We start from the raw sequence: 12,199 nt of genomic DNA, 5'->3' as shown, positions 1-12,199 counted from the left end.
AAAATCATTTAACATATATTTTGTGTAAACTTAACATATTTTTAATGACAAAATGAATTTAAAAAATGTAATTTTTACATTTCATAATAAATAGGAATGTATCTTCGGGGAGGTAGGCACTAACAATAAGACACGCCACTTATTTTTCGGCGAGAAAAGTAACGAGATAGGATTCGAACCTAGGACCTTCAGCTTGCCAGGCGAGTGCTCTTCCAACTGATCTATCCAGGCCCAGATGTAATAAGCCAAATGGTCCGAGATCACTCTCTTATGTTATATAGAATAAAATCAACATTTCATTCTGTAAATTTTAACAGATAAATTTTGTTACTAATAATATAGAACATATGTATTGTGTAAGATTACAAAATAAGTACACATTGTGTTGTTTTAACATTTCTTTTCAGTTATTTTAATAATTTTACATTTAAGGTCAATTAACATAAGAGCAATCTGTTAAATTAACACATGAATGTGTTAACCATTTAACACAAAAATTTTAACGGGCATTTCTTTTAACAAGAAAACACAAATTTTCCAACTGTGTAGGTATTTTTTAAGTGCTGTTGAACAAAACGGTGTTTAACCAAACTTGTTTAACGATCGCTGCGTCCAACGAGAATATTGATGATTTGGAACTCATCGAGCTTGTTGAGGCGAATTATTGCCTATAAATTTCCTCGTTTCTGATTGGCTAGATTATAGTGACTTATGACTCATTGCGGATCAACATTTTTCTTTATGATTTCCAACTTACGGGTTATGATTTCTGAGTACTGACTTCTGTCTCATTGTAGGCCGCGGGCTTTAGTCTTACTGATTCAACACTATTCTTCGATCTGATTCGAATTGCAGACTGCTTTCGATTTGTGCAAATAGGTTATATTGTGTATACATGTATTGTAATTTGTACGCAAGCGGACCTTTCCTCCTGGAACACCCTGTATATCAACTGTTCTTAGGATAAATTTATCATAGACTTTTTCATAAATTAACTAGAGTTTCTGAAAGATTTGCTCATTTGCTTGAACTTAACGTTAAATATCAAAAGCCTTTGGGGAATCGTGCTTCTCAAAGAGTAAACTTTTGAAATCAGTGATCCACGCGCGCAAAAGCAATTTAACGGCGGAACGCAGTCGATTTATAATCGCGTTAACGTAACTCGATTTGTCAAGTCACGTGTATTTCGGTAAAGTGTGTTGCTTACCACAGCCTTAGGCAATCGCGCGTCTGGTTTGCTTTCAGTTTTGTCCAATCGAAGGTCGGGGCAGCGGTGTCATCGCGCGCTTTCTCAGCCGTTACCGCTTCGAGCCTCCGTGTCGTCGACGCGCAATAACGCCCGTTAAAAGCGCTCCCTACCGAATTGTGCGAATTTCCGCCGACTGCGATTAAAGCCCCCTGCCGCCGGCGGAGCAATTCCTCGGCAGGATCGCTAGCGAAATGGTTTGGGACAATGGGCTCTCGGTGAAAGAGGTGACGGAAATGAAGAAGAAAACACCGCGATTCCCTTCGCGCGAGCGGAACTTCGCTATGAGAAGACGCGGCCCTCGCAGATCCTCCTCCCTGATCATCGGAGGGGCATCGCCGATCGGCGCCCCTCCGATCGAGCCGCAGGACGCCGCGGAACCTGATCGTCGCACATACGAGGATCCATGCAGCAGCGATTGTAACGTGTAAGAATTTACTTTCTTTTATCGCGAAGCCGCGCGATTTCGTTGCTGCTCGACTTAAGGGGATGCTGGAGTGAGTTTGCACTTTTGCACCTTTCTAATCTAAACACTGTCGGTTCACGGAAACATTTGTGTAATATGCAAATTAAATAGCTCATGTGTACAGATCGAAAGCAGCTTGCTATTCCGGCTAAATTAAAGAACAACATGGCATCACTGAAACTAAGTTTGTAAGTCTAATAAGAAATAATAGTGAGCAACATACTACATGTACATCTCTTATTAGACTTACAAACTTATAGCGAATTCGATTGGTTGCACTGGTGCGCACCGAGTGCGAGCAACCGAATTCACTATTAGTTTCAGTGGTGCCATATCATATATTCTTTAATTTAGCCGGAATAGCAAGCTGCTTTCGATCTACACGTAAGCCATTTAATTTGTATATTACACAAATGTTTCCACGAAACAGACAGTTTTACGTGCAAAAGGTGCAAAAGCGCAAACTCACCCCAGCATCCCCTTAATCTGTCGCATGAAAATTTGCATGCTAATGAAAGTGCATTGGGATTTCGACAAGATACAGATAAGAGAGTTGGAACGCACATGAAAAAAAGATATAGCTTCGGATTTACTCGATATCGAGATAACGACTGATATAATTAACTTCGTGTCTCAATTTCGAAGCGAAATTCTCCGAGGACCGACCTTCATTAAATTTAATTAACAAGTCGAAAAACGTCGGTTAACAAGTCAAATATATCCTATGGTATAATTATTAATTCATTCAGATATTTCACCAAGAGGAAATTATTAATTTATCAAATAAATTCTCTAAAATGAAGAATAAATAATTCGCGCAATAAATTTGCACAAAAGCTTTTTATTCAACTCGTGTAAATCTGTAATTAATCGACGATTAAGAACGACGAAAAGGTGGTTGAACTTTGGTGAAACGAGCGTGAAAGTTGCTTCGATAAAGAAGTTAATGCGAAATGGCGCAAAGTGCAGTCACTTGAAATAAATCCGACCCTTGCGATCTCGCGCGAATTATACGATCAATAAGGGGCGGACCAACAAATTATCTACGTCGCGTGACAATTTGCCGGGCCGGTTGACGGCGGCGACGACAGCGACGGCGACCGTCGCCGGAATGAGCCATCGTCGCGAGAGAAAGCGAGATATCGCTCGCCGACGGCCGTCCTTTCGTTGATTTAATGAGGTCATTAACGAAACATCCTCGTTATACTGGGCGTCGGTAGAATCCCGGGGGACAGTAACCTGTCCGCTTTTCACGGTTCATAAGTCCGCGCGGTGATTTATCGACGACGGCGGTAGCGGAAGACGTAGTCACTTCGGATTGTTCCTTCTCGTATGCGCGGCTCATCGGATTCATACGATCATCGGTCGAGCGACTAATCCGTTTGCGGGCCCATGATTGCAGACCCGCATGAGCGACCATAAATTCCCACGGAATCATCGCACGCGTCTTCGTCGGGACGACGTCGCAAAGGACCGGCTTTGATCACTTGAGCGTGTATCACTCGTGGGCGGACAGGATAGGCATCGGATAGTTGAGTTAAATCACAAACTCGCGACTTCTCGATAAACGGGAAATATGAATACGATGCCTAATTCTATTACACCCAGAAAAAAGTTTGTTTGAAATCAAACAAATTTGTTTGAATTTTGATCCTATTAGATTTTTATTTAATTTCAAAGAAGATTTCAAAGAACCAAGATTTTATTTGATTGAGACTCGAATTTTTAAGAGAATTCATATCTATTGCATTTCTTAAAATCTAACAAATGTTTTAGTGGAAGTAAATAAAAGTTTAGTAGATTCAAAGAAACATTTCAACGTATCTCATTTTACCCTAACTAAATCGTTTTTCTGAGTGCAATGCAGATTAACTCTGATCTTGGTTTAACTTACTTTTTATCTTTTTCCAGTTTCAAGGAATTGGAAAAAGATACAAACTTAGTTAAATCGAGATTAAAGTTAATCCGTATTGGTACACGTATTTAAGAGAGAATTCTCTCTTAAAATTTATTCTGGAAATCTTGTAATCGTGACATTTCGAAGAATTTTATGAGGGTTTTTCGAAACTTTGCCATACTAATAGTGATATTTAGTTTACATTTTTCTAGTAAAATTTCAAAAAACTGTCATAAAGTTGTTCAAAATGTCATGCTGTCCGACGATTACATGATTTTCAGGCTAGATTTTAAAAGAAAATTCCGTGTACACTGAGAAAAAGTATTTGACAATTTATTTGTGACAATAAATTTTCAAAGACTTTTTTCTCAGTGTAGAAATAGGCACGAGTCGTATTCCGCTTGATCGCGTCAAGTTGGAGCGTCACGGAATTCATGCCGAGTACATTAGTAGAGAGAATACATTAGAAAAACACATTGGTATTACCGTAGACACAAATATCACATATTCAAGAAGGTCGCCAAGTTACTTGTAGCGATTACAGGAGTCCCTTAACAGTTTTCAGGTTCGTTATTCAAGAAACGTAATCCGTTAAAATCCGATTAAAATCATTCCTATGTATCTTCTCACGTTTCTTCCGTAATTATTTACATGTTAATGGTGTGGCGTCCGAAACGATGCCCCTAAATCTTCTCTCGGAGCGACAGGCTCCGTAATGTCTTAAACCGGCCTGCCTCGAGCTCTATCGTATATATATAATCTTGCGTTAAGCCTTTCGGGCATACACATTTGCGTAATATGAATCGTGGACGCGACCTTATTCGTGGGCACGTTTCAAAGGCGTACAAATTTATAAATGATCTTCCACGATGCAGTGCGAAGCTGTGCCCGCAGGATCAATACTTGCTCGATAACAAGATCGATCGATGGCCTTATAAGACTTCGTACCGCGTCGCTTTAAATCGACGAACATACATAATTCTCATTAAAGTTGCGCAACGCGCGTATACAACATTTCGTTTTACGCTCGAGGATCAAGTACTGAGTATAAGTACGCGGTCACGAGAACTTTAAGATGCAACATGTAATCAGATTTAAAAAAAAAGGTGTAATCAGATAAAAAGCTTGTGAAGTACATAAAATATTTCTTTTAAACTGCAGTTTAAAAAAGCGTGAAATATATAAACACAATGTTGTAACAATTCTTTTTAACTTGAAGATACGAGACAGTACATGCTTCATAATTATTATTTCCATCTTTTCCGTACATTCTTTTATATGCACATGCACATACGGATATGTTCAACAAATTCTGGTAGGTTTAACTATATCAGAAGCGTATCGAGTATAAAATTATGGATATGTTTCTGTGAGTCATACCAAGCAAAAATAACAGAGGACTATACGATTACAACGCTCGCTAAATAGAGCGGTTAATTAAGCCGCAATTTAAAAGGAGAGCCAACCTCGACAAAGTCGCACGCGCCACATGCTCCAAAAGTTAGCCACTGTTCACTCACCACATACGCGCGACGTCAAAATCTCGGAAGATAAATCTTTGCGCGTTTGTGAACCAGAATAAGTTACGGACTCATTGCCAAGGTGATCTGTCCGGCAAGTCCGGTTCTCTGTAGATCGCGATTCGACTCTGTCAAAGCTCATCATTCTCTGCATTGAGATATCATCTAGAAAGACAACAAACAACAGGGCAGCGAAAAATTTTCGGGGCTAAATCTCGGATCGTGCAAGACGGAAAAATTTGCGAAATTATAGTAACATAAATCTATGGAAGCTATGGAAATGCTATGCTGATAAAACTCAAATTTGCAGTTAGTACAAATAAATAGACAATGTACTCTAGATGAGACTTGTTTTTCTAAAACAAAAACATGCGCATTATAGAAATAGACATGAATTCTCCTAGAGATTCTAGTCTCAATCAAATAAAATTTTGGTTAAGGTAAAGAAATTATTTTTTGGAAATTAAATAAAAGTCTAGTAAGGTCAAAATGCAAAGAAAAGTTGTTTAATTTCAAAGAAACTTTTTTCTGGGTGTAACCGCGCTCTTGAGAAATAAAGACCGATTATAATTTAATTAATGCTGCTGCTAATCATTGTTAGCACTACTGACAATAAGATTACTAGCGTGCCATAACACGTGTCTTGCAAATCCAGTATCTCGATCAAGTTCAAAAAAGATACGTCGCGTTTACATCTCATCTCGAAAGTAAGAGAGAGAGAGAATTTTCATTGGCTGAAAAGGCGGGTCTGCCAAAACCTTGTCAAGTTATGTCACGGACTCGTGCGACGGAACTACGCAGCTACACCGCCGCATCGAGCTTGGCGGGGTAGCTAATGCTCCCGCGCAGAGTTACTCATCAAAGTTCCCTTACGTAAACCCGAGCGAATTAAATGCTCGGACGTCTTCCCGGCACATGTGACGCAAATTTTTTAATGCGCAGCCCGCCGCCATTCATCAGTTTCCCGCCGGAAATTTAGTCAATGTAGCATTCCGCTGAAAGGCCGCCGTTTAACACGGCTTGGTCAACTCTCGTTTACATAAAATACAGTCAGTTTTTAAACGACATGGCACGAGGAAGTTTTTAGGTGCCACTCTTACACAATTATTTTCAGATACGCATGTTTATAAAAATATATTATTTATATAAGAATTTCTAAATGATTTATATATTTATTAAATATAAAGAAATATATACAAAATGTTTGCTATTAAGAAATATTTGTAATAGGACGATAATAATCTTAATATTCACATCAGAGATTATTTTTGAAGCAGATAATGAAACGATTTCGATGCTCACGTTACACGGTCTAGCCCACGGACTTATTGCGGAACGTATAATTACGTGCGCGCGCACTTGTTAACGAGTATCTGCCAATTAAATTTTCTGGATGTCCCTCGTAGTCTTCGCTAGTATAACGACTAACTTTCACGCATTTCTTCGCGTTACGTCCTGCGTTTCGAGCAATCCGGCAGTATCACGGTTGCCAGTAATTTCATTCGCAGCGAAACGCAGAGACAAGCTGGTCAATAAGACCGAGAAAACCCCCGCTGAGACGAGGATTGCGAAAAAAGAAGAAAGGAAGCTATTATATTAAGTCACGAATTGCTCTAAAGGAAGAAGCGAGGCAAATAAAGAAGTGAGGCACGGACATAAGTAAATTGTGTTATTTAAGGATTTTATATTTTTTGTAGACCAGTTTGAAATTATATATTTGAGATCATTTTCACTGTAATATATTCACCATCATATTACCTTTAAATATAAAGATATTTATATAAAATTTTCACACCCGTGTCAATAAAATTGATTTTTAGTATTTGTTGCCGACAAATGGAAACACATACATGTAATTGAAGGGAGAAAGAGTGGGTCACGTAAAAATTTAATTTTTTTCACTCTTATCAACTCCTCCCGCGATCTGTTCTTTCGTGAAACATGTCTACCAGATAAGAAACCACATACAAATTTTCCTTTGTAATAATTTCTTAACCAATTTACCCTTGGCAAGGCATGACGTTGCACGTTTCTTCGTCGAGAGCGCGCCAGGACTTTTACGCGCTGTTTAAAGATAATAAAATCCTTTACGATTAAAGTGGCGGCGGCAGCGACGGCGAGAGACGCTTCGGACATGACGATCTTTCTCTGGCGTGTAAAACGATCTGCGGCGAGTTAGCAAAACGACGGTAATTAAAGTTACCGAGAGCGTTAAAGCGATCGACCATTGGCTCGCGCGGAATCATGCAAATAACGGCGAGTATCAGCGGGGCTGATGGCACTATAGTTTCCATAGTCACCTTACTGCTTTCTATCATAAAAGGGTCGCTCTACTTTTCTATGAGCGCAAAGTACCGTGAAATGTCATCCTTCCTTTAGGAATAACGATTTGAAGTTAATTATTGCAACGTGCTTTGCGTACGCGGGGAGCAATGCAGAAATTACACTGAGAACAAAAACTGTTGCGTCAAGAAAATATTTCTCGATTCAACTATATGCAGTCACGGGCTGTCAAATATTTGTTAATTCACGTAAACATTTGTTAATTAAAAAAAATATATATATGTTTGAATAAATTATGTATGTGTAATTGAAAAACATATATATTTAAATTAAAGAAATGCTGTTAAACATATTTAGTGATATCAACATTTTTTCTCAGTGTACGTATTTCGCATGTAAGTATAGTGAGGCATTTTAGTTATACGTTCAGTAGTACACGGGGGGGGGGGGGAGAATTTTCTTTTAAACTTTACCCTGAAAACCATGGAATTGTGGGACAATGTGACATTTTTAAGAATTTTATGAGAGTTTTTTGAAATTTGACCATACTTTTTACTAGTAATTGTACTTAGTATATATTTTACTGAATAGCTCGAAAGTGATTTTTCTGTTGTTCGCGATATATAATACAAGTGTAACGTAAAATTTCGTGTTACTGGACGTGTACTGGATATTCACATTGGCGAGCGTACAAATCGAATGCGCGTCTTCTTTAACGAGGGAAGCGAAATGCCACAGTGTTATTTTACATGGCAAGTTACATGCTCGACACTGGTTGGATCGGCGCTAAACGTCGACCTTGCAACGTGATCCTTGTTAGAATACAAATCACTCGCGCTATTCTTTTTCACCTGTAGATCTAGAATTTTTCGTCGTAAATAGTAAACAATGAATTTACAAATTTTATGTAACCAATTGTGAGCAGATTATGCGATTAGCTAAAGCAACTATTAAAAAATCATTCATTCAGCTAAAAGAAAAGTCGTGATCAAACCGATAAGCCATTAATTCTGTGGACCTTACGATCAATACGACAGCGAGACTTGGTTTTATCAAAAGACCATATACAATTCTAACAATTTACAATATCTTCTCTAAAATAGGCACAATTACTTGTTAGCGGTCAGAAAGAAAACAGACCGAAATAGCCTTTTCAATTTCTTTCAATTTATTCGTTGCATTATTCATTGAGGGTTGACGGACTGAATTCACTGAGTTATCGGACGCAGGTCGGAGAAGAATTGGACGTTTCCGGATTACGAAGGGAAGGACGCATAATGCAACAGTTGCATCGTCATCTCATGAGATTCCCTTCTGCCTGACGCGTCGTCGCATCAGGCAGACGAGACTCATTTGCGTCAAATGTTCCGGAGCCCCTCGGGAACGCCCGATCGCGTGGCTTGCGAGCTACCTTACGGCTCGCTCGAGCTTAAGGTGGGAGCTTTGGCCGAGCTTACGACCGCGAGCGACGAACGCGATCGTAGTCGCGCTTGCGCCATCGTGACGGCTGTTTCTCGCGGTCACCCGGTATTAACTATAGGTACACACCTACCGACATCGTCGTCGTCGAACCGCATGGCGCCAGTTTGAAGCACGCTCCTCTTGCGGATGCACTCTTACGTGACGCGTGTGGCATAGTTTCGTTCGCGTCTCCTCGTGCTGAACGGTCCTCCCAGATTCGATGTCGGGAAAAGATTTTACAGCTCGCGACCGATGATTCCGGGGTAAATGACAGTGACGTTGAGAAAGGTTTGCTTTTCCGCTCGCATCGGGACCTATAGATCTATGCACAGTGGCATCTAGTTGGAAAATTTCATCGCAGAAACTGCATTGTGCAGTTACACCTTGAAAGACATTCGAATGTACGTTAGTGCGCGTACTCGTCTTCGCGGGCTCGGAATCACAAGTATAACCTCGGGACGAGACTCTACGCTTGTCGATTTGGGTCATTAGATGTTTTCTGATCACCTGGCGTTCATTTCGATAAATGGAAAACGTTTGAAGAAATTGTACTCGAATCGTTATTGGATGCAGAGTACACTGCTGGAAACACACGAAGGAACTTAAGCAGCAAGACTTGAGAATTTCGACCAATCGGAATTTTGAGCATTGCTTAAGTTTCAAAATGGCTGCTTGCGTTCTCGGCAGTCATTGGTCGTTTCCCTTAAGCCTCAAGTTTTACTGCTCAAGTGTTTTCGTGCGCACTGAGGAAAAAGTTTTTGAAAATTTATTTTTGGCATATGTTTATTTCACTAAAATAAACATTGTTTGACGCGTGTAATGTTTATTTCACTGAAATAAACATTATATGCCGCAAATAAATTTTCAAAAACTTTTCTCAGCGTCGGGCCTTTCCTCTCAAGTCGGACACATCGCAGCGATAAAACAGCGTCGCGTTTAACGTGACATTTATCTCATCGTCGCCGATTACCCCGATTACTCGGTCAGTTTATTCCACTTGCGGTACATACGTAAAGCAGTAGTAGTGAGGGAAGACGCGCTTAGTCAGACATCGCGACTTTCCCCGTTTCATCCTACGAGAACACCCGAGGTATTTCGTGCGAGACGCGAGAAGCTGCGTTTTATCGTGCGTTATTGCGTCTATTTCCGACGAGGACTATTACTGGCGCTTATATATATAGCGTGCATTTATCTAATTAATAGCTATTAGCCGCGCAGCCTCCGATTCTCGGTCGACTTGTCGGGGCGATGTTGTGCTAAGTCGAAAGCTTCCGGACGCCTTCTTCCGCGTGACACCTGTCAGCAGTTCAGCCGAGCAATTTACATACTACTTTCATCCACATCGCGCGATCTATGAACTTACGACCTGTGAAAAATACTTTGAAGATATTTTCGTTGATTATAGTGGAATTGTTGCACCGCGAGGGAGCTTCTCTCTCTTTTTTTTATCCGCTTTAAAATATTATTAGTAAACTAATCAGAAACTCTTCAGGGTCGCCAGCAAAAATTAAAAACATATAATTTGGTTGACCATATCTGGCAATTTTAATAATTTCGTGTCGCTACGTTTCGACCATGGGTTTTGGTCCTTTTCAAGCAAGTGTAACTGCAATTTTAAATTTTACAGATTGATACAGTGTTAACATTTGTGATATTAGTTTGACGGTTGTATAAATGTGTATTACCTGTATTAATCGTACATTATTAGTAAAATTCATAAAGCTCTCATACGATAAACACAAATTCGAGGGAATGAAGACTAAAGAGCCGCGACAGGATGTTGTCTAAATAATTATTATCTTTAATTTATTGCGAAAAATTATTATTATTCTATTTTACTTTGTCTTTCTGTGTGTATATTTCGTACCTGAGCTTAATTTTTATTTATGAGATGGCGGATACGATTCTTTTGCGAGATGCTTTCCTGCCGCTTTTGGTAGCGACGCTGTGTTCCGCAGATAATCGTAATGACGATTATTGTCCCGCACATGTGTCAAGATGTGCCGGGAGTCCTAGTTTTAGATTTTGCTCTTGGCAGAGCGAATCTGTGACTGACTAACGGGCACCCTCTCTACCGCGATGATTCACCTGCGGGCGAAATAGCTGCTTTCCAGGTAAAGCCGTTTCCGCGATGGAAAAGCGTACGTGCCCTATTAAATAAACGTCATTGCTCTCGATCATAGTAATCCATTAATTCAGTCGATGCGTGCCGCGTAGAGTTACCGCGCCTTCTCTTACTTACGTCAATCCTCTTTATACAGTTTTCATCGACGCCGGCCGGCATGTTTTATTCAGCGCGTGCGGCGAAATTGTGCAAAAATAGCAATTCGAGTTAATGCATTTCCGCGAATCACGTGGAAAATGTCAACACCGAAGAGCCCGCGTCCTTCCGATTGCCTTTCTACGATTTGACTCGTCGAAATGCCGCAATGCCTTTATTAACAGTCCTCACCTAATCGTGCAAATTCTTTTTCGTAAACTTTTAAAAAGTACATCATCTCTTTTTCACTTTAATTAATCCTGAAAAAACGAGCGAATTTTTAATATTTATGCTTTTTATTTTTAAATGTAACGTTGATCCTAACCTACTTAAGCATATTATGTTAAATATTAAAATATTAAAATTAATATTTTACAAAAATTTGTAAAATTTATTTAAAGGGGATATAACTGGAACTTATAATTGGTATAGTCAATTATTTAGTATCATTTCTAGTAACCGAATCATTATGGCAATTTAGTACAATCCAGTTTAATTTAATGTATAATAGATACGCGTAAGGAATTAACAATGCACATATTTTCTGACGTTCGAAGAAATTTCATTATTACATTCGAAAAATATCGCCGTTTTCTTCTTGGACGAATCAAAGTCAGACGATACGAGAAGCCGACCGCGTTCTGCTATCTTCACTGTCAGATTTATCGGGATAATCTACGGATCGGACAGCACACGGCACTTCGATATTATTCGCTTAACGCATACAGGAGAAACCACGTACGATCGTGAACGTGTTCCTCAAAACCCGCCTTGGCAAGTCGATCGTGCGTATCGATCGAAAGATTAGCTTCACGAGCTGACGCTTGCGTTTTCGAAAATTACTCGAAGTCATCTGACATTAGTGTTCAATGCATAGCTAGATAGTAATATACACTTGCATGAAGGGCAATAAAATAGAGGAAAGTCCTCTATTATGAGATAGACTCCTACTATGAGATAGCGAGTTTTCGGCACATTCAATTTCACAAATCTTTCTCCGTAACAATCACACGTGCGACCTAACAATTTTCCACTAAACAGATTTTACTGCAAGGGCAATAAATTC

The 12,199-nt window shown here is 39.6% G+C and overlaps 1 protein-coding gene across 4 annotated transcripts in view; it reads left to right on the top strand.

Annotated features, from left to right (window-relative positions):
* The window catches only part of LOC105566305 (four and a half LIM domains protein 2), a 132,071-nt gene that overhangs the window by 70,601 nt on the left and 49,271 nt on the right, over window positions 1-12,199 (top strand). Inside the window, exon 1 of one of the 4 annotated variants that reach the window (XM_012020208.1) lies at window positions 1,426-1,673. The exons of the other annotated variants lie outside the window; for them this stretch is intronic. Coding sequence (XP_011875598.1) covers window positions 1,441-1,673 — 233 coding nt within the window. The 5' untranslated portion in view covers window positions 1,426-1,440. Of the gene's footprint in view, window positions 1-1,425; window positions 1,674-12,199 lie in introns of those variants that run through there. 4 annotated transcript variants of the gene reach the window in all.

Source organism: Vollenhovia emeryi, unplaced genomic scaffold (assembly GCF_000949405.1).
Source record: "Vollenhovia emeryi isolate VEMERY1.0 unplaced genomic scaffold, V.emery_V1.0 DF939145.1, whole genome shotgun sequence".
In the NCBI taxonomy this organism is placed as follows: domain Eukaryota; kingdom Metazoa; phylum Arthropoda; class Insecta; order Hymenoptera; family Formicidae; genus Vollenhovia; species Vollenhovia emeryi.
This window is presented reverse-complemented; position numbering and strand designations above follow the sequence as displayed.